This window comes from Lepisosteus platostomus, chromosome 14 (assembly GCF_059453375.1).
Source record: "Lepisosteus platostomus isolate fLepPlt1 chromosome 14, fLepPlt1.hap1, whole genome shotgun sequence".
NCBI classification, from domain to species: domain Eukaryota; kingdom Metazoa; phylum Chordata; class Actinopteri; order Semionotiformes; family Lepisosteidae; genus Lepisosteus; species Lepisosteus platostomus.
The window spans coordinates 25541878-25566071 of NC_142624.1; the positions used below are offsets into that span (position 1 = coordinate 25541878).

A 24194-nucleotide genomic window follows, 5' to 3' on the forward strand; every position below is an offset into this window, starting at 1 on the left:
ATGAGGTTTTGACTGCTGTTGCTATTGAAGCTGCTGTATTTTTCATTATCTTTTCAAATGTGTTTACTAACATCATTAATTTTATAAGAGATCATTTACTGTTCTTTTAAATGATGTTAAATGTTACAGATGAGCTCTTTGGGCATGTTCATTATCTATTTGTCTGAGGCCTTTTAAAACTATAGTCTTGTGAATGAATATGTGTACAGTATATACTGTACATTCCATGGAAGGCAGTTAATTTTAACCAGGCTATTTTAAAAACAAGCCTTATTGCACTATTAACTGTGAACCGCTAGAGCATGGAATATGCAAAAAAGTTAACACTGGGAAAAAATGCTCAAATAAAGTACTAGTAGCTGTGTAATGGGGAATGGCAGGGTGTACTGTACTGAGATATGCTGGACTTCAACAGCTGTGTTTAAATCTGTTTTAGGAACAGTTCAGACTTGCCAAGAGAAGCAAGGCTAAACAGATGGATTAAAATAAATTGGCTGCTTTTGGACTAATAGATTAAGCTGCTGTAGTCCTTTAAAACAGAGCAGAAAGTGTTTAAATCTGCCAAGGTATGTTACGCTGGCACTTGGCTGCTTTAAATCCTGTTAAAGTCACCTTCACAATAATATACTCCTCTTTACTGCATGCAAAATTCCCTACTCCCTCGGGGATTATAATGACAGTCAAGTGTAAATCTTAGCAGAGTCTTCAGAGTTGCGCTGACATTCTGAGGAGCCTGCCTCGGACAAATATGTAGTTTCAGGGCCATTAAAAAACCATGATTATACTTAAGGAACAATGTAATTGAAAAATTGCACCATACTTTGTTTAATTTAGCATTTTATAATATGTATATAGGTCCATTATGAACATGGTTAATCCTACATCGTTCATATATACTATATGAATGAAGAGCAGCCTTTGAACACTGGATGTGTTCAGATTTATTCACATACAAGATTGAGGCAAAGTTTAGGTATTTGTAACCTATCATTTTTCATAAATTGTTAATTCTACAAGTCTTGGGATATACAACACCACTAGTGCTAGTGTTTCATTTAAAAGAGAATGCTTTTCCTCATGCTTCATTCCTTGTATTGCTACAACTAGATTTCTTATACAGTCATAACTACACCTTAGAACTTCTTCATCAGAGTGATTTAGAAAATGTATTCCAATTGTTACAGGTTCCATAACCACCTGTATTTTTATTGTGTAGAATAGACTTGCAAAACGTTCTGAATGTTTTCTTTATAAGAAAACGTTTATAAAACACTTTCCAGTAAATATTTTGTTTTTCTCTTTCACTATCCATGTTACTCCGAAATTGAAATGCATCATTTATTTTGTCCTAAGGAGAAACTAGTTTATTTATGATGCTTAGCAAGCAAGTAAGGAGCAGTATGCAGCCTGAGGCACAGATCTTCGAGCCAGTCCATCTTGTTTTGTAGTTAACCCTTTCAGTGATTCTCAAACTGGTACGCGCACCACTTGTGGTATGCAGCGCGCCCCCGGGATGTATGCCAGATGGCCCTGGAAATTTGTTGTGTGCACTGAAAAACTGGGAATTAAAAATTGAATGATTAAAAATGATGTAAATTTTTCATCTGTAATATACTTAATTGGTTTCAGAAAACTTGAGATGGGTTTTCATATTTTCTATTTAAATAAAATTAGATTGTCAAATACGGAGCCTACATATTTAGCTACATTGATACAGCGCGCGCTAATACTTGAGTGTTCATACTCCTTTTTAAGATTTCAGAGACACAGCTTGGCGCCACATTCGCCAACAGAACAAGTGATCAAAAATTAATATCTCGCAAAAATCAAGTATTATGTCATGGCTGAAAGGAATAGATGCCAATTGTACTGACGCCAGCTCCGATAGATCATGCACACCTACTGAGAACCAAGACGATTATACATCGGCCACTAGGGTTACCATATTTCAACATAAAAAAGAGGACACCTTGAGAAACGTTCCTATTGTCTTATCTGGGAAGGGGGTCAGGATGGAGAAGGTTTTCAAAATATCCCTCTTTTATGTTTATTGGTTAAGTAACTGTGTGAAATGCATAAGTCCCCTCTGCTGCAATCCTCTGTTTTGCTGCCAGATTTTACAAAACATCTGTTCATTTGGTTGACGAACTCTGAGTCAACATGAGCTTGCAAGTCAAGTATACCTTTATTTGCCATGGAAACAAAAGTACCAGGCTTACACACCAAACATTCAGCTTCCCAGTCTTCTCTGCCACTTCGAAAACACAGAAATTAATTTTTTAGTTCTGCTGTGAATTTACACTTTCGCTTTGGCATTGTGTTTGAGGGAAGGAAAACGAGAAACAAAATAGGGAACCATTCGAGGGAATGCTTCTGCACTGCACATACTGAGTACAGACACTGATGCCCGAATTGTCGCTGTCTCATGACATAATCATACATGTAGAGGATGAAAACTGAACGGCGACGTAGGTCTCTAGTGGGGCCAGCAGGGGGCGCTCACCCTGCGGTCTGTGTGGGTCCTTGTGCCCCAGTATAGTGATGGGGACACTATACTGTAAACAGGCGCCGTCCTTCGGATGAGACGTAGAACCGAGGTCCTGACTCTCTGTGGTCATTAAAAATCCCAGGGCGGTTCTCGAAAAGAGTAGGGGTGTAACCCCGGCGTCCTGGCCAAATTTCCCATTGGCCTTTACCAATCATGGCATCCTAATAATCCCCCTCTATGAACTGGCTACATTACTCTGCTCTCCTCCCCACTGAGAGCTGATGTGTGGTGAGCATTCTGGCGCACTATGGCTGCCGTTGCATCATCCAGGTGGATGCTGCACATTGGTGGTGATGGAGGGGAGTCCCCATTACCTGTAAAGCACTTTGAGTGGAGTGTCCAGAAAAGCGCTATATAAGTGTAAGCAATTATTATTATTATAATTATTATTATTATTATTATTATTATTATTATTATTATTATTATTTATTTCTTAAGGTGAAATGGGGTTGAAATCCTGGACATTTTTGGATATTTGAGAATTCCTGCCAGACGGAGATATAAGGATCAAAATAGAGGACATGGCCGAGAAAATCCGGATGTATGGTAACACTTTTGGCCATCGACACTAGCTCTTCTGTTGAACCTGACACAGACAGCACTGCTGGTGTTGGCAAGCGTAGGAAAATGGCTACAAGGCGGTACAAACCAAATTAACTAAGTGCTGTTTTAATTATATGTGTGTGAGTGTGTGTACGCATGCGCTCATGTTGGTCATTAAGATTTTCTGTGGTTCCTATGAGAAAATAACAAATGCAGTACTTGGATGCTTTGGTTTGATCAAGGGTGGTACTAGGCCCCAAAATTTTGAGAACCACTGTCTTAGATAATTTCTAAAGCCCTGGAACAATTTAAGCAATTTAGAGATCACATGGAATGAAAATCAGAATTTCCTTCAGTCCACAAGGACCAGTGTTTCCTTCATTGAAACATTGGTTTCTTAAGTGATCAGTGTTCTTAATTTTTTCATAATATGTGATGTAGGCTGAGCTACTGTATAAGAGTAACTGGACGGGGGCTCTCCACAACCACAGCTGGAATTCCCTGGCCTAGACCTACAATGTGAACCTGTGGCAAATGTCCATATTTCTTTAAATGCCTAGTGAGCAGCCGTCAGCTTTTTTTCATGTGCCAGAGCTGGGTGACACTTTGGAAAGCCAGTACCAGGTTTAATTTGTAATGACAGTCCCAACTTCAGGTAATGGAATAGTTCTGTCAGTCTACACAATCATGGTTGGTTGAATGTAAAGGTGAGCAGCTCTTTTCAGGTACTTTGGGACCAGGAGATTGATCGGAGACAGTAAGTGTCTTCCATGGAGTATCAGTTTTGGATTTATCAGGGGAGGACACAGGAGAGAAGAGGTTGTTAGTCAGATGCCTACAGTTGTCTTCTGACTATTATCTCTAGTGCTAAATAGACAAACAGCCACAGTCATTCTTAACATTTTTAAACAAATTTGAAATCTCAGATTTGGGAGCCTATAGGTTGAAATTACATAATCCAAGCACTTTTGGTCTGTATGTCTTCAATAATGATGTACAGCTTTTGCCACTGGTCAGAATGATTGGTGCTGTAAGATCACTGATGTCTTACTACTCTACCTACTTTGTTGGGTCAAACCATTCCCATATCATTCTGAAAAATAGAAAATCTACATTCTAAATAGGCCCTACATAGTCTCTCAAACTATAATTTCTCTTTTAATGATGAGGTGTCACAACAGGTGTCGCAAGCTTCACAACACAAGACGTGAGCCTAGTTCTCCAAGGGAGCACAGCAGACAAAAATCAATTTTCTTCTGATAAATAGTGCAAATTTTTTTACTTTCTTTTTTTAAGGTAGTTTTAAGGTAGTTTGGAACTAACTTAACCACAGCAATTTTTTATGCTACGCAATATGATTCATCAGCTTCTAGTCTTTTAAATAATTATCCTGCAAGGTCTTAAACCAATATGCATAGAGCAGCTGAAAAACGTGACAGGTTACTAGTAAATGGCTGAAGTGTTAAGCTGGTGACCAGTGTTACTGATGTAGTGCACCAAACAAGCAAGCTACTTATGTTAGTTGGATGGTGCATTTTGATTCATGTTTAGTGTAGTTTTAATATAAGATATTTTAATAATCCTTTGAATAATGCATGATGAAATACTATGTCTCAGCAGTTTAATTAGACAAGGCCTACATTTTATCATATGCAGCACTGCTCTTTTGTTATGAAAAAAGCATTTTGTTGCATTTGCATTTTGTTTTGTTTACTGCTATATACAGTATGTAAGATTGGTCTTACTTTGGTCATACAATATAATGCTATATATATATTGCATATATAATGTAATATAAAGCTAAGCAGGTGTGAGCCTGGTCAGTACCTGGATGGGAGACACTGGGAAAAACTAAGGTTGCTGCTGGAAGAGGTGTTAGTGGGGCCAGCAGGGGACGCTCACCCTGCGGTCCATGTGGGTCCTAATGCCCCAGTATAGTGACGGGGACACTATACTGTAAACAGGCGCTGTCCTTCAGATGAGACGTAAAACTGAGGTCCTGACTCTCTGTGGTCATGAAAAAATCCCAGGGCGTTTCTCGTAAAGAGTAGGGGTGTAACACCGGCGCCCTGGCCTAATTTCCCATTGGCCCTTACCAATCATGGCCTCCTAATAATCCCCCTCTATGAATTGGCTTCATTACTCTGTTCTCCTCCCCACTGATAGCTGAAGTGTGGTGAGCGTTCTGGCGCACTATGGCTGCCGTCCGTCATCCAGGTGGGTGCTGCACATTGGTGGTGGTGGAGGGGAGTCCCCATTACCTGTAAAGTGCTTTGAGTGGAGTGTCCAGAAAAGCACTATGTAAGTGTAAGCAATTATTAATGTTCTTGATGAGTTTGTATTGTGGTTTGTACTGCCGCTTTGCCGGTATGTTATGTAATTTTTTAAATAATGATTTAAAAGGTTACTGTTAGCACTTGTGTAACCTTTTATATGCCACCACACTTAGTGATATACAGTTTATAAAAAAACGTGACTCTGGGCACTGCAGCAAAACGTAAGTTTACTTTTATGGTGTACGCTATATACAGCATACTGTATGTTTTTAGAAACAAGCAAAAATATTTTTAAAACAAGGAGAGAATAGGCCTGAATATCACTGGAAAAAATAAAACATTTAATTATTGTAAGTACCTATAGTACAGTGCCTTCAGAAAGTATTCACCCCCCATTGATTATTTCTCATTCTGCTGTATTACAAAGTCAAATTAAAACATATTTTAAATGGGATTTTTTTCCACTCCTGTAGAAGTAATTCTCTATAATGCTAAAATGAAATAAAGTATTTAGATGTCTTCAGAATTATATTAAAAATAAAACTCTGAAATGTACTTAATTGATAAGTATTCACCCCCTTTGTTTTAACAACCTAAATTGGGTGAGGTATTTAATTATCGTGAGAGATCACACTAAATACATTAACAAGGTACACCTGTGTTTATTTCGAATCTACCTGTGTTCAATTGCTTGATTGCACAATATCACTGACTCACTTTGTGAGGTCTCACAACTAAAACAGCAGATCAGATCAGTCCTGCTGTCGTGAAGACCAAGGAGCTGCCCGTGGAACTTCAAGATGAAGTTGTTAGGAGGACAAAAGCTGGAGAAGTCTATAAAAAGACTGGCAAAGCTTTGAAACTTCCTAGGAGCTCCGTGAAGTCCATTATAACAAAATGGAAAAAACATGGCTCAACCCAAACACTACTAAGATCAGGCCGTCCTACCAAATTGAGCGACCAGACAAGAAGGGCAATTGTCAGAGAAGTGACCAAGAAGCCAGCTACAACACTGACAGAGTTGCTGAGCTCTTTGGCTGAAATGGGAGAAACTGTCCACCAGACATCAACAATCTCTTCAGCACTTCACAGATTTGGCCTCTTTGGGAGAGTGGCTAGAAAGAAAGCCACTGCTGAGAAAGGCCAACATTAAGTCATGCCTGGAGTTTGATGGAAGCCATGTGACAAAACCTGAACCTTTTGGAAGAACATTTTGTGGTCTGATGAGACTAAAGTTGAGCTTTTTAGGCTAAAAGCAAAGTGCTATGTTTGGCGCAAACATACCAATGTTTGAGGGTATTTTTTGGGCAATACAGCCCAACACCCAGGTAACACCATACCTACCGTCAAGCATGGTGGTGGCAGCATCATGCTCTGGGGTTGCTTTTCAGCAGGAGGATCTTGAAAGCTTGTTGCAATCAAGGGCAAAATGGATGGAGCCAAATACAGGCATATCCTTGAAGGGAACCTGTTTCAGTCAGCCAGAGATCTGCATTTAGGGCAAAGATTCATTTTCCAGCAGGACAATGATCCAGAGCACACGGCAAAAACTATCAAGGAATGCCTTGAAAAAAAGAAGGTTAGTATTCTAGAATGGCCCAGCCAGAGCCCAGACTTGAATCCAATTGAAAACCTGTGGTATGAACTGAAAATTTCTGTCCACCGACGCTCTCCATCTAATTTGGCAGAGTTGGAGCAAATTTGCATTGAAGAATGGACAAAAATTCCACAATCTAAATATGCAACGCTCATACAGATATACCGGAAAAGACTCACAACTGTAATTGCTGCTAAAGAACTATGTACAAAGCATTGAGTTGTGGGGGGGTTAATACTTTTGTAAAGGAGAACTGTAAGTCTTTCATTCTGGAGAAACAAATGTTCTTGAGTAAAAAATATTTTGATTCATAAATGTGTTGAATTTATTGCGTTATTGAAGGGTGAAAAAATTATTTCAATGTGTTAAAATTTGGAGGTGTAACAGGAAAAATATGTGAAAATTCAAGGGGGTGAATATTTTCTGAAGGCACTGTATACAGGTACTTTCAATATTTTGCCTAGAGTAACCTATTTGGGACTGCACAAGTTTTGTGTAGTTCAGTATTAGAGGAATTTGAGAATGTGATGAATTCTTAAACTTATTGTATCATGTTGCACTATAGAGGAAGCTATAAAAGTTAACAACAACCTCTCTGTTTCGTGATGCCTGCAAGTAGTGTTAGTTAAAGTTTCAGCTTCTTTTTCCCTGCAGAATGAAGTCACCCTGCTGAGAAATGAAGTGGCTCAGCTGAAACAGCTTCTTCTGGCTCATAAAGATTGCCCTGTAACCGCCATGCAGAAGAAATCTGGCTATCACAGTGAGTAATGTTCCATTATCCATAGCCTTAGGCTGTTTAAATGAAATACTGCCAGAATGATCCGAGTTAACTGTGAGAGGAACGTGCATTACTGCTTAACATTGCATTAAAAAAACTGAGCTTATTAAAGTAATATTCAGATTGTCTTTTAATACTGCAAAAGTAAGGCAGTGATATTCTGTTTAATAGTGGAAAATTATGTATTTCATAAAGATAAGCAATACCCAATTTCTAACATGTAACATTTAGAAAATGAGATGGGATCTTACATTTTCCTTGCAAATGCAATTTTGGATCTGATAGCACAGGTGTCACAACAGTGAGCCGCATGATACAAGTCTTGACCATTACCATATCACCCTGTTAGTTCTATAGACAATTCAATCAGGTTTCAAATAAGCTATTCAGTATTTCCAGCGGTTCATAATACAGGAGTTTACTGCTCTCTGTTTAGAGTTTTATATTATGTATAAACTTTTGAGAGAGATTTGTTTTCAGTGGATACCCCAAAGTTGAGTACAGAGAGTCTGAAACATTCCAACTATAAGGTTATGTATTCATGTAAAAATAAGACTACTAAGACATCCATGTGCTCTCTTTGATATCTTCATTTGCAGACATTTTTAGATTTGTCATTTAATGTAACCAACAGTGCACAGAAAGAAAATGTGGAAATTCAGTTAGATTTCTTGGTGGTAAAACAGTAGGACAGAATACATGATCTTTAATTAGGAGGGGTAAGTGGAGTCTGATTACAGATTGTTTTATTTTTTTATTGTTACTCTGAGTTTCATTGTGTTGACTTTTTGTAAGGTGTACTTTTCAGTAAGGTTTACAATTCTCAACACAGCTGCTCCTGTTCGATAAATGACATTTGTCCTTGCCATAAACAAATGTATAATGAACAACAGAGCTCCGAATGCATAAGACGGCATTTATAATATATAGCACACATCTTTGGCGTTATGATTTAATGATGTTTTGGGAAATTTGTAAATCTGTATATTGTTTCTACCATATGTACCCACTTCATTTCAATTTGGTACTGTCAGTAGAGCCACAGAAAAAAAGAGTTTTGCCGTGCATTGTAGCAGTTCCTCAGGTGCTTGCGATAAAACTTAATGGCTGCCAGATTTAAATAGTCATTGTAAGCACTTTTATAAGAACAAGCAATATTTTTTAATTTTCAAGATTCCAGAGATCCAGCATGCTTCCATCCTTAGTGCATTTAGAATATTGATTTTGTCAGCTTTGTGCTCATAACTCAAGAGCCCTTTGATCTGCAATCAGTTTAACAACATGGGGAACCACATTTCGGCGCTGAGTTACAACTTTCTGGAATATGCTGCTGACTTATATTGACAATGATTGCTTCCAAAATTAGTCAATTATAGCCCCTAGCCTGACAAGACTATGGTTCTCTTCTGAAAAGCGGCTGTGCATCACTGCGCTTATTATGCATGCCTATTGTTAACCATAGAACTGACATGACTCATAAAAATAATGGGACTGATAGCTTATGGAGTTGGAATATGCTGTCAGTTACAGACCCTATTTGATGTGGACTCAGTTGTTTGAGGTGCTTTTAGGAATGAAGAGAACTATGATTCATGTTTGTTTTTCTGTGTTGTTATTTTGGAGACCTCCATGAAAGTTAGTCTGAAATTGTGCAGCATTGCACTGAAACTCTTGTTTAGCCGTGCACTAACAAGTGAGCTATTATTCCTATTCGTGTTTAGGATTTTCCTTCATTTTTCTAATCCATATATTCAAGAAGAAAGATAGGGTGGGCTTTGGCATCTTCTTAGAGAAAATACATTTTGTGGCTGTGTCTAAGAGTAATGTCTAATTATGATTCCTTAACAAAGCTATTAAATCACTATTCAGAAATTATTATTAAATGTCTGCATATTCCTGTCTATTTTTCCTTTGTGACAACATTTATATAAGTAGAGTTTTACCATTGGGTAACAGCTGCAGTAGGTGTTAATAGGCTCAGGTAGCTACAGATCTGTTACAAAAGTAGGCTCAACTACAGTCACCTATGGCACTTTAGATTAATTTATCAACATTCTGTGTATACTATATTTAATTGAATTGTCATCTCTAAATTCAGTGGAGTTTTTTTTACCTATGCCTTTGGATATTGGACTTTACACCGATTCAGATTTCATCACTTAGATTTGAGAAAGCTACAGTACAAAAATGTTTCCAGATCACCATGTTGAAACACCCTTTCACCAGCTACTATAAGAATAAGTGACAAGCATATTTAAGATAATGAGCAGGCACAATTAAAAGTGAAAGAAAAAATGTGGCCAAGTGTGAGTTAAGCACTAAGAGTCAGTATGCAAATGGATTTGATGGCTTACATGATGGTGAAGTTTGTGCTGTGGTAATTTCTTGTGGAATTCAAAATCATATTAGGAAGTAAAAAGGTTGTGAGAATCGCCATTCAAGAATTCATTCTTCAAGTAGAGGTTTTTGCAGCGTCAGTTAACTTATTTGGGTTTAAAATCTAAAAGAAAACACTTTTGCACGTAGGTACCTGTCCATATCATTGTCAGATTGATCACATCTGTGCCCCTTTGAGTGATAAAAGGCACTGTAATTATTCATGTTCTGTATACAGAAATATAGGTAATTACTTTTACATTTTGTGTATAGCATAAAAAAAGATTAGTTATGTCTTACACTTGATGTATCCTAATCATGTTTGTTTTATACTACAGAATCAAATATGCTTTTTAGTTACACTTTCATCTTCATGGAAAGGATTATATTGGTACATTTTGAATTGCAGACTCCAGTGTTTCAGCTGTCAAAACTGAAATGAAAGACAGAAGAATCATACCACCGTAGTTTAATTTTTCAATTTAATGGTTATGAGAATGAGTTATGCAGCCAATTCTGTGACAGTAACTCTTTCAGCACCATATAAGAACAATATTAAGTGCTATACCAGGGAAACCGGGAGTGCTGTTCAACAAAACACATCACAGACCACCTCTGAAATAGCCCATAGCCTTAAACTAGCTGTCTAAATGTGTAATGGTTTACAACAAATAAGCAAAGTACTCTTGAAAACTCGCTAGGAAGCATAAACAAGCTGTGCTCTTGAGTTAGTGTTATACAAATGATGGGAATTTCACAAATCCGTGAGGTTTTTACCTGTATTTCTTCACTCAGCACCTTACAAAGATTTAAGATTGTGTTACCTTTGTCCTGTGTCATAGTCAGAAACTGCAAAATAGTTTTCGTAGTGTAGGTGGCAGGACCTGCAAAATGGAGTTGAAAGGTTAAATCCCATTTATCTTTCAGCCAAGGTGATTTGTTTCTCCATTACCATCAGAAATGTAAAAAAAAATGCCCTCAGCTTTTTGCTTTTTACTGAAACATGTATATTTAATTTACATTGATAAGCAAGATAATTTTGTCAGACTCCGAGTTATCAATCACACAAACATTGAGCAAAATAACATTAAGCAATCTCCATTGTCAAGCCTGTACAGTTGCCATCAGATTTTTGAATTATTTTCAGTGTGTATAAACGGTGAAAAGGAGGTGTTGTGACTCTCATGCCTTCCAACACAGTAATGCAGTGACATGCCAGTAAACCTTTATGAATCAGGAAGGGACATAACGAGGCAGTAATATGCTTTTACCGCCACAGTAAAACAGACATTAGATCTTCTGAATAATCCCCAATGTCTGGAGATGCAGTGATGACTCATTTGTTTAATTCAAGGAAAAATAAAAGATTGCAACATTAGGGATAAATTATATTGGCTTCTGTGGATTAGGATTTGGCAAATGATAAAATTGTAAATAATTTGACTTAGCTTTAAAAAAATGGGCAGGGACTTACAGTATTTTATCATTTTGTTTTCAGATTTCTGACTGAAGTTCTACTTTCCATGTCTGTCATTTAAACCTGAGTGTCAAATCATACTGCACACTGCTTTGGTGTTTTTTTCTTGGTTTCACAGCCTGTACTCCTAGATAAATAATATTAAGATGTAGACATCCCAGTAAAAATATTGAAAATAAAATGCGAGAACTTCTGTGTTTATGAATACTTCGAGATGAGTATGATTCAGCAATGCTTCCTCAGACTAACAGTATGCTCCCTTTACTGCGCATTAACGTTTTTTTGAGTAGGTGATGAGCATAGCCTTTACTGGCTACCAGTATGAAGGAGTTCTGGAACACTATATGGGATCTGACAACGGAGTGTTTCTGTTATGTGCCATCAGTGCTTCAAACAATTCAGTGACCATGATCTCTTTTTTTTTTCTGCAGAATATAAAGAAAATAATATAATCTAACAGTTTAATAAACAGAACATGCATTTTTATGCTTATATTAACAGATAAACAAGTATTTCAGTGAGTCAAAGTATTATTGCACAGGTTAATGGCTGTACATTGCACTTGAGATTTCAAATATTTCGACACTTTTTATCCTTAATGGGTTTTCCTCTTCTGCTTTCATTTATGAGGATGTACAAGCAGAAAGATTTTATTGTGTTCAGTGAACTAATTGTAAAAATGATAGACATGTACATAGTGTTGAATAGGAGGCGCAGAGTTGGAAACTTGCTATAACTGCTAGTTGTATCCTAATATTCGATAGTCACATGCTATTTAATGCAACTTAATTTAATCTCATTAATCATGGCATCACTATCATGTCTAGGGGAGAAAGAATAATCCCTATTTTCAGAACAGGCCGTCACTTTAAAATATTTTAGGTTTGTTTGTTTACGCACACCAGACAGTTAATATGTGAGATTAGAGTGATATATTTAAGTACGGAAATATCCCTTTTTAATTTCAGCATTCATCACCAGATCATTTCAGCTAAATACATTACTGTTGGAAATTGGAATTCGGTAGTTTACAGAGGCCTCCAGTACCTGTTTGACTTACACTGAGAATGAAATATGAGCGTTTCATGCATCCCATTAGAGCGATGTTGCTGTGTTGTCCTTGTAATAACCGTGCTTTAAAAAATGCTAATCTGGTCACAAATCTAAGATGAGGTAAAGCCGTGTAACTAATATTGCTCTTAAAATGAAAATTCTCTTACATTCTCAACCCCTAATCATCTCTCAATGCCTTGCATGTAACAGTAGGGCTTCAAGCCAGCAAATCCTCCCAGCCAGGAGGTTGGGACTCAGGGGGCTTCAAGCTTTCTCCAGCCTTGCCTGTTAACATACTTAATCATGCAGCAGAGGCGGAACTGTGGCAGGTGGGATGAAATTATCCAACATCCCTTACAAATAAGCAGGACTAGACTTTTTTTCCATTGGCAGACTGTGCTCCCATCTGCTGGAAAAAAAAAATTAAAAAAGGTGCAGCACAGCCCTGGGACTTGACTGACTCAGAGTGCTCATTATAATATGGCACATCCCCTCTGTCCCTTGCTGTAATCTCACACTAACAGGTGTAATTAAATGTAGTTTGTATGAAAGAAAGATTAATATATCATTTCCTTATGAGAAAATAAAGGACGAAATAATTTATGACAATTTAAATTACGTCGGTACCAAATCATTTTATTAAACTCCCATCAATAAGAATGCTTTGGGAGCATTACAGACATAAGGCCATTTAAATGAAATTTTATAGTAACCTACATAAAAATACCTGCAACTCACATTTTCAAATACCAAACCTAACAATTAATTACCAAGTGCCATTTAAAGTGACTTTTTATCATTAGCAGTATTAATTATCTTAGTGGTCTGCATTCCTTTATGAGGCAGTACATTATAGAGATTTTTTTTTAATCAGGATCCAATTAATTCAATGCAACTGCTTAACAGCTGGTGGCATTTAGACTCCAAGTATTGCATATTCTCCTGTGTGAGCATCATTAAAATCAGGTGCTGTAATCATCTGTCGCTGCAGTAGTTGGCAAGGTAGCCAGAAACAAATGAAAACAATTTAAGATATACTGTAACACTATTACATAACAAAGAATGTATTAAAGCCTTATTATGTTTGTTTTAAATGACATTGTATCTTTAAGTATACAAAGAATGGAATTGTCATGAGAGAAAGCTCCAAGTTTTGTAATTGGTTCACGTAAGTGTGAAATAACAAAAATGGTTTCAACAGGATAGTTAGCAGATCAAATTTTGAACCTTGATGTTTGTTCTTTTTGGGATTTGTCTGTTTACTATAGTCTTAAAGCTGTAATACAAAAATATATTTCAAACTTAGTCTTACTACATAAAACAGGATAAAGTGTCCAAGTAACATAAAACTTAGCTGTCATCCCACTCTGTATAATTTGAAATGCATTAGAAGCCTTGATTTTTACGTTTCTATTAGTCTTTTAAAATTTTACAAATATTCTGTTTGTGTTTTATTATTCATTTCTATTTGTAAGTATTCATCATAATTGTATTATGAACTTCAATAATGAAGTAAGGAACACAACTTTTTCCTTTAAGATATAAAAGAATTGGGACATTATACCTTAAGCTATTGGTATCCCAATGCTCAGTTATAATAGCAGTTGTTCAAGATGCTATTTGAACAGTAAGTACTAATGTAAATAATAAGCATTATTGTGAAAACTATTGCGAATATTGTGAAAACAGGAATCCTGAATCAACTCTGGAAAGGAGTTTAATATAGAGTTTGAAGTTCATGACGCAGCTTTCTACGTTAGTCCTTTTAGACAAGTCCCTTGTGGCTCCTCACCTGAGCCTTCTTCATTTTAGCTGGTGGGATACCTGAAAGATGTTGTCGTCTAAACTCCACACTACTGAGGATGTGAATTCAATTGAATATGTTTAGTTTCTCCTGTCACTGCTCAGTCTATTGCAGAATTTGTCCATTTCAAGAAAATCATTGAACTTAGCAGGGTATTTTGAAATACTGTGTGACTTTCCAGTATTTGAGGATAATTATAGGAGTTTCATTAGGAGAAATCGCTGGTAGTGGTGACTCTTCCCTGCCAGTCCTCTGGAACTCGATTCAAATTCAATAAGTAGCGTCATAATAAGTAAATATAATTAGAGCCATGTAAACTGTGGTTTAATAAAATCACCGTGTAGATGCCACCATTAACGTGTTGAGTAAGGACTACTGTGTCAAATGGTGTTCCCAGCATGTTGTCGTTTGTGTTGTCTAGACACCGATAAGGATGATAGTTCTGAAGACATCTCAGTGCCCAGCAGCCCTCAGGCCGAAGCCATCCAGCACAGTTCTGTCAGCACTTCCAATGGAGTCAGCTCCTCTTCGGTGGCCTCCACAGCCCTAACCTCGCTGGCCGAGCAGAGTACAGACCCAATGAAACCGCAGGTAGTGGTGGCTCTTCCTTCCCAGGCACAGTCCTCGGGGACTTGATGGGTTGGACGTGCGGTCAATGCTTTATTTCCAGCTACAAAAAGGGAAGAAGGAACATTCACTTTTCTCCGTTTTGGAGAATGCTGTATTTCTTTTTTTTTTAAGTTCGGTTATTGTTGTTGTTGTTGTTGTTTTTTTATTCTTAATACCAAAAGTACCTAGCGTGGAGCAAGTGGTCATGCTCAAGGGCACTTTCCAGTCATTTTGAAAATTGGACTGATTGTCTTTTTCTCTTACATCTATTTGAATTGATCAAATTGATTGAATATGCCAGGCACCTTTGTCTATTTCTTTTACTCGGAAAGGAGTTTTAATTTAATAAAATGATACATCACTGATGAGACATTCCTACCAAAGTATGTGTCATACAGCTTCTGTCGATTTTTCTTGACATCTTTAAAGCACTATCTGAGAGAAAAAGACACAATTTAAGCAGTCACTTTGTTTATTTATTTGCCTTTTCTAATTTTGCACATGAGGGAGAAGAAGGATTTGTTTTTAAATTGTATTTGATTGTTCACCTGTAAGTATTGGCAGCTTTTAGTGGTAAATTTTAAGACTTGTCTTGTTACACAATATCAGTGATTGAGTTGAGAAAAAATATTTTGTATGTGTGAGTGGTATGGTGCTTATACCAGTAGCACTCTGTGGTTTGAATGTTAACAGTTGCCTCCACTTGTAAAATAGTCTTAATAAGAATCTTTGCTTAGAATAATGTATGTTCAAGAACGATGTTTTGACTAACATTCCATGTGTAGTTTCATTGTTACAGATAAGGTGATTGTAGAATTACAGTAATTTTTTTCTCATTATCCAGACATCTGCTAGGTAATGAATTTTACTAAATGTGCCATTAATATTTCATATTAAATTATTCACAGGTTTCGATTTGTATTGTAGGGATTAGAAAACATTTACAAATCTGTGCCCCAGTCATGATCATTTGGATGGGATTATATAACGTATCATGTTAATGCTTTTTTATGTGTAACATTGCTTGAGCTTATAGAAAAGTGACAGTCTCAGCAAATGCTGTTCAGAAATTACACTACTGTAGCAAATTAAAATGACTTGTTTTCATTTCTTGTATTTCAAAGACAATTTGAGATTCTATGAAATGTAAATGGCCTAAATGATGATACACTGTATGTGAACTTTCAGCAATGAGAGAAAATTGTACATTGTTTTTTTATGAAATAATGCTGTATTTGAGAGCCCATTATAAATGTTTTCTTTTATAAAAATGTAGCCTTTGTGGGAGTCTTTAAAGTAGGGATTCTCAAATTCTTCTGAGCCCAGATACTGCTGAAGAGATCAGGAGACCATATTTTTTTTATTTAACATAACTGTCAAACTCACATCTTGCTTGGCAAATTATTAAAATTGTTCTATCCTTATTTTAGATAATACTAACACTACTAATAGTAAAACAACAAATATTGGGTTACAGATCACAGCATCATTCATCTGCCTTTTATCTTACAATGTATTAGCTTACTACTGTGTAGTTTTATAAAGACATGCTGCATTTCTTCAATTCAAAGACCTTCAAATGAAAATAACATTCTTGTTTAAACAGGTAATTTGTACTGTCACTGTTTTGTGCTATTTGCATGTATAAATTCTCTGAGAGAATTAAACCAATATAAAAGTCTCGGTTAAATAAGTATCATCTAACATGTCGTGCCACCTTGAGTTCTAGCAAGATGATAATAGATTCATGACTGGTTCTGTAAGTACTTCCTTTTAACTTTTTTCTGGTTCAACTGCATTAAAAGGCGTGATACTATTGTGTTGGCAGTAAAGTGTAACTTGTGAAAGTTCTGTATAAAATCATAAATTAAAGTTGTAATAAATCTTTTAATATCTCTTTAAGGTCTATAAAGGCTGTATTCCATTTTTTGTAGGTTTTGTGTACTGTCACCCAGGAATCTTTCATACCAATCTTTGGACCTCAGCTTGAAGACAGTGCTTCAGTTTTGTGTAAATTTGCCTGTTAATTGCCTTGGTTTTTAAATGAAAAGCCCTGGGATTCTGCAGTCTCCCTGAAGCACATCATTTCTTTGGTTTGGCTTAGTAAAACCAAACTATAAGGGATTCTGAAACTGAAATCTTTCTCTCAGTTTAGTGTGTACTTCACATTAAGCAAAATTCTAGATGCAATGAACTTAGCTTCCCACTCTCTGGAAGGTATACATCTTAAAATTGTACTTTTACCTTTTGATGAACCTGTTGCCCTTTTATTTTATTGTATATCTAGTGTTCAGTTTTCAGGAGGACACTGTGAAATGACTTATAATTTCTCATTATTTTTCATAAGAAGACAAATTATTAAGAAATATGAATTAATACCTTAATAATGTCATTGATATTAATAGTTGATCTTTTTTAATTATATAAATAATGGATAAAGAAAGGATACACCAGGGGAGTGATTATTTTTAGGTGAACGATTTTTGTAGGTGATGTTATATTTGCAGATGTATAGCTGTCAGCTTCTTTTGGGGGTATCCTACCATCTTGTGGACAATCGTAGAATTACAATGATGTCATTTTTTGTTCTGACTGTTGGAGAGTCCCACCATGTTATACTGTATATTGTTCAGGAGATTCCAAACCCTATACTGTAGATCAACCTTAAATTCTCAGTTGATACAAACTGGGAACACTTGTAAGTTTTGATCAGTTTGGTAAGTAAATTAGTTTAATAAAGTCTCGAATAATCAACGGTTCTTCAGACCTGGAATTGCTTGCAAAAGTATTCACCCCTTCCAATGACATATTCAGTGAATTGTAAATTATGTATGTAGTTTGTAAAGGGAGTATGTTTAATCAAAAACTGAGTGCTCAAACTTAGCACTTTTATGGGTGAAATAAGTTAGATGACAGTAAAACTGCAAAGACAAGTAAAAAATAATATGTTGATTGCATAAGTATTCACCCACCCCAAAGGGATAGTACTTGTTGAAAGCCCCTTTGGCACAAATTATGACTGCCAAAGTCTTTGTGGATTATGTTTAGACCAATTTTGCACACCAGGATTGTGCAATTTCTGTCCATTCTTTGTTGCAGAATTGCTTCGGACTTGATTGTTGATAGACAGCAAATTTCTATCTTCCCACAGATCTTCTCTCAGGTTTGAATCGGGACCATTCACTTTGTTCTTAAGTTACTCCAGTGTAACTTTGGCTATATACCTTTTTGATTTTTAGCATTCTGAAGCAAGTTTCCTTGTAAGATTTGCCTCTGTCTTGCTCCCATCTGTTTCCCCCCTCAGTCTTGACAAGTTTCTCATTCCCTGCTGATGTGAAGCAGCCCCATAACATAATGCTGCCACCGCCATGCTTGACAGTAATGATGGCGATATGCTGTGGTGAGTTTGTGGCAGACATGATGCTTTGCGTTTTTAGACCAAAAGGTTCCAGTGTTGTCTCGCCTGATCACAAAACCTTTTGAAACATGATTTCCGTCTCACTTAAATGTTTCGTTGCCAACGTCTCGTGATTTGAGAGGTTTTATTTTAGTATTGGTTTCCTTCCTGACAATCTGCCACAGAGTGACGTTATTGGGGTGTCGTTAGCTCATTGCCGTTTCTCCCATCTCAACTTAGGAATTAATTATCTCTTTCCAAGTCACTTTTGGCAATCCTCACCAATTTCCTCTTTGATCAGCTGCTTTGTTAGGAGCGATAGCATGATCTAGGATAGTACAACACATTTTCCACTTCTTAATGATCAACTTTACTGTGCTCAGCAGTATACGCAGTGTGCTTGAAACTGTTTTGTACACCTGACCTGTGCATTTCTATCATTTTATTATCCCTGACATGTTTTAGAAGCTTCATCTTTCACATCGCGTATTTAATGCAGGCGTATTTGTTCTGAAATCATGTGAACCCAATTATTGTACAGAGAGGCCATTCAGCTAACTTTGTTACTTGTCGAAGTAGTTTTGTGAACCTGAACAAATTTTGGTTTTTCTTGGCAGAAGGGGTGAATACTTACACAATCAACATGTTTTAGTTTTGGAGTATCTTTGCCGACATTTGTTTCACCTATAAACGTGTTCAGTTTAATCTTTCAAGTTTTGATGTAAATATTCACTTCTAAAAAATGTCTGCAGCATTTGGAATTCAATACAATGGAACAAAATTCAGCAAAATTGGATGAAGTTGTATACTTTTGCAAAGCACTGTACAAGATATTGATTCATTTCAGTTGTCAATTCAAATAATCTCCAAAACTATTTGGCTGAACAACTTGCCTGCTGATGTGGTTAAAATGACATTTTCAGCTGATAACCTGATGAGTTATGCCAGACCTACTGTATAACACCTCGATTGTGACTACCCAAAACTTGTTCAACCCCATTATAGACTAAGAAATGTTTATACTGAAACACAAAAGATTGCTCTAGGTTATTTCAAAGACTTCACACTTTATCTTTAATAAATTATACATAATATAAAAAGCACTTTTTCACATTCCATGCTACACTTTTACATTTTCTGTAAAACACCACATTCATTTAGAAAAAAATATTAAAAAAAACTCTATAAACTACATGGTGAGTTAGTGGACAAACGTATAAAACATAATCTAGACAATATTTTAAACATTTTCTATTTTTCTGTTGACTGGCACGTCTAAGACATAGGAAAGTATTTGCATAAAGTTTGTATCTATAAGGACAGTTACATTCATCCTTACACTTAAACTCAAGATATTATACATTAGTTCACACAACGTGCATACTGTATGTATGATACGGTATCTGGACACTAGACTAGCAAGTGCTGCTTCGACTGAATTAAGGCGTGAAAGTTTCTTTCTAATGAAAACAAATGCATAAATCGCATCGTTATACACACAACTACAATATACACATTTCCAATTCAAAGCTGTAGTTTTTTAACTGAGGCTTACATTACAGTTCAAAGTATGTTCAGTCTTCTTACACATCACTATGATGCTTTTTCTGTGTTTTTTAATCCACCCTGGGCAAATCTATAGCACCTATTTCGTTTGGCTGGTAAGTCCCGGTGTGGGAGCTGTTAGAATTGTATCCAGAGTTATAGTCAGAAGGGAGACCTACACAAACTGCGGAACAGATGAGTCTGGAGGAGACTTCCTCGTTTTCTTAACAACTGCGCATATAATGATGACTAAGGTGATTGTTATCGCCACCCCGTTTGCTCCGCTGATGTACAGAATGACGAGCTGCGGATCGGGGGTTGAGTTTTTTTCGCCCTTTGTGACAATTCCAATACAGAGATCTCTTGGTGCTACTTCACAAACTTTCTCATTAACAACGCTTTCCACGCAGACAAAGTAAGAAGTTGACGCCCTTAGATCCCGAAGATTACAAACGTTGCCTTTGTTGACGTTTATGAAGCGACTGAATCTGATGTTGCCATCGAATTGGTCGTACATTATCCTAAAATACACATGTTCTTTACCAGCGCGGGCCAGATTCCACGATATTTCTGCTGAATTAGAGGTGACCACCCTAGCAGAAATATTCAAAATAGCATTTTGGTTGTAATCGCAGGGTGTAATGTTCTTCAGATGTGATGGTTTGTTAAAAGCGGTGGTTGTGACAAGTGTCGGTGTTGCCGTATTCTGCGACATACTCCGATTACCATAAGAGGATGTTGCTTGTGTTGTTAGACTTTGAGGCTTACCTGACTCGGCACTTGTTATATGGCTCTTTGTTGTATTTTTAATTACAGTTGTGAATGAATCAGGCATGGTAAAGACCCGGGTTGCTGTTGCCCTTGTGTGAGTTTCTTTCTCTTCCTCGGTGTCGTGCTGCGTTGCCAATCTGTTACCAGTCATAAATGTACCTGGTTCATCAGAGAGCATCGTATCAGGGCAGGCTGGGTCTGCGCTTTGGATAAATTCACTGCTTACAAAATCCAGGTACATTCCCTTAAGCTTTTCTGGTTTAGAACACTTTACAAACGTAGTCAGTATCCTGTCCGAAGAAGATTTTAGCCATTTTTTTAGATCAATTATTCCGCAGTTGCAGTGCCATGGGTTATCATTCAAATCTAAAATGGATAACTGCAGGTTGGTCTTAAAAACCCCGGGATTCAGATACCTCAGGTTGTTGTTGTTTAGTTTCAATACTGTTAGAAATCGTAAACCATCTAATGCACTTTCTTCCACCGTCCCGATTAGATTGCCGCTTAAATCTATTTCCTCCACATGAAGACTGCGACTCAAAAATTGTTTCCCTATCGCTGAAATTCTGTTTCCATCAACATTCAAGACCTTCAGTTTGGATAATCCATTAAACGCGCCTGAATCGATCTCGGTAATAACATTGTTACTCAAAGAGAGCGTTTTAAGTTCTGAAAGTGTCAAAAAATTACCATTCCATATTCGCGTGATAGCATTATCGTCCAATTGTATATCCGAAAGTGATCTTAAATGTTTAAAAACGTCTCCAGATAAGATTGTTACGTTGTTCCTTGACAGATACAACTCACGCAGATTCCCCAGTCCTTTGAATACATTTCTGGATAAAGATGAGATCCTATTGTCCTCCAGATATAACATCTCCAGCATCTTAAGGTCGGAAAATAAACCACTAGGTAGAGAAGAGACATCATTGCCGCTGAGCCGCAGTTTTTTAAGGTTTACTAGTCCATTAAATGCATCTCTTTGCACCGAGGACAACTGGTTTTTGTTTAAATCCAAATAAAGCAGATTCGATAGCCCGGAGAAACTTTGACTTTCCAAAAATGAAATACGATTGTGTCCCAGATAAAGCTCCTTCAGTTTTTTTAGCGATTCAAAGGAACGAGGCTGGATACTGCTGATGACATTGTATTGAAGATCCAGTCTGTTCAGTTGCGTGTAAAATAAGAAATCACCGGTGCCAACAGACCGGATGAAGTTGCCCCCTAAACTCAAGTATTGCGCCGGTGAATGTGTTCCGAGAATCTGGGGTACGTAGGTCAATCCACTGTTAGAACAAAATACGTCCATATCGTTGCAATTACAAGCTTCAGGGCACAACGACGCTTGAATTTTGTAAGGAAAAAGTGAAATAAGATAAATTACGAACTTTGCCATTTTGAATATCTTCTTTTAAGGGTCTGCTAATGACAATCGAAATGATTTTTTCGGCCTCTTCGCAACGTTATATAGTTGTCAGAATAAAGGGGGATTTACACTATAAACCTCCACTAAGAAAATTTGAGAATCTGGGCTTTCGAGATCTCCTTTACTGTATATTGTTTGGTCAGTAATGATGCACACCAGAAAGCCCCGGAGATTGAACTTCATTTGGCATTTCCCGTCGAGCGTGATGTTTCTGCCTCTGTCTTAGCTCTTTTAACTAATCCAAAATTTCCAGTTCCGTAAACGTATATCCCCCATTTTCCTAAATGTGACTGTTAAATATAACCATCTTTCAAGAAGTGGTCCACTCTACTGTTAATTAGTAAGACCGCATATTTTTTGTGTTTGCTGAAAAAATGTCGTTTGCAGATGTCTTTTGAGAGCGGACTAAAATCATTCGACTGAATGTATTTTTTTATTAAATTGTGTCTTCTACGTACAGTATATTTACTTTTTCGTATTTTCCTGTCCCCGATTAAAATTTTATTCATAGTCTTAGAGTCAATTTCACATTCAAATTAAATGAAGATCTTCCTTCTTTCATTCAGTCTAATTTGATTAATTTGTGTGTTTGTAGAGCAAGAATTATAGTCACAGACGCCGTATTTTCTCAATTGCTAAGCTATTAGATTCTAGAATACATTAATTCCTGACGTAATGTAAGCGTTTTAATTTTATTTCTAAAAGGTACAATGACGGCATTGGCCAATATTTAATATAATATAGTAATAGTAATAATAATGGGACTGTTATTTGCGCTATAATTGTATTAGTTTTCTTTAGTCAGTTTAGTCTAATATTTAGTCAGTCTTCAATGAAAATTTGACTTTGTTTTTAGTTGTATCGAACATGCATTGTACTGCAATGCAGAGAATACATGCATAATTCACTGTAAAACAAATTATTGAAATTTCGACCAATTCAGTAAATTCACATTTAAATAGAATCTCTTCACTGCGAATGATAATGAAATCATACTGTATATGTCCAGTTTTGCAATATTCTTAATCAGAGGACAGATAATAGCTAATTATTATTTTTAAAATATATTAAATAACTATAGTTTAATTAATTTTTAAATAAGATTCATATCAATTTGTATAGTTATTACAATAAACTGTTAATTGTTCGAATTAGATACATGTATTAATCAAACGTTTTCCAAACGCTGAGTTGGCTTTCCTTAAATATTTATATTTATAAAACGAAATAAAACAGGTGTGTCTTCAATGTCTGTTATTTGTATTCGTCTTATTGTTGATTCATACTGTATATACGCTTCCAGACAGAAAGTGTAGGCGGGAGTTCACATAATGTATGTACTGAAAGGTACAGCGCATGATATTTAATTTACATCACATGACATCAGCTACTGTATTTTTCATGATCTTTTCTCAAGAATCTAATTGAAAAACAAAATCTAGTAAGAAGACAAATAAAGACAAATGTATCACTGAATAATTTCATTTAGGATGAAACGTTACTTCTGTAAATAGATTCTCAACACCCATGACTACTCAAATTTTCTATAGCTTATTTCTTTTTATACATATACAGGGATTTCATTTTCTTTCTACTGTACATTAATGTTTGCTAATTCTACAATTCATTTGCAAATTTATATTTTTCTACTCATCTGAAAGGTTAGCATAGGTTGTGAATATATAGCAAGTAATTTGTTGTGCTAAAGTGGTGCGATGTTTGATTACAGAACGTTTGTGGTCCATATTCTTGTGTATTTTAGATAAAAAATGTAATGAGATCTTCGTTAAACGTCTTACTAAAACAAGAAGCTAACCTGATTCATCATATAACACAAACGCATATTTAGATTATTTTACTAACAAAATGATCCAACGGTAAATATCCTTGTGTAAATAAGTTCATGAACTGAGCTCTAAGATTCAGTAACTGGTAGCACCTTCTTGAGCAACTGGGCGTTTTCAATTACAGTTTATCAGTCTCTCACATTGGCT

At 36.3% G+C, this 24194-nt stretch overlaps 2 protein-coding genes across 9 annotated transcripts in view; one reads left to right on the top strand and one right to left on the bottom strand.

The window, feature by feature from the left end:
• Positions 1–16973, top strand: part of atf2 (activating transcription factor 2) — a 33665-nt gene extending 16692 nt beyond the window's left edge. For all 8 annotated transcript variants that reach the window (XM_088605238.1, XM_088605239.1, XM_088605232.1 and 5 more), the window contains 2 exons: positions 7619–7724; positions 14874–16973. In XM_088605238.1, coding sequence (XP_088461364.1) covers positions 7619–7724; positions 14874–15088 — 321 coding nt within the window. In that variant the 3' untranslated portion in view covers positions 15089–16973. The remainder of the gene's footprint in view (positions 1–7618; positions 7725–14873) is intronic.
• Positions 16974–19505: 2532 nt separating this feature from the next.
• Positions 19506–23026, bottom strand: LOC148649076 (uncharacterized). Its single transcript, XM_088605242.1, has one exon. The coding sequence runs from the start codon at positions 22168–22170 to the stop codon at positions 20179–20181; it is 1992 nt and encodes a 663-aa protein (XP_088461368.1). The 5' UTR covers positions 22171–23026; the 3' UTR covers positions 19506–20178.
• Between the last annotated feature and the right edge of the window lie 1168 nt (positions 23027–24194).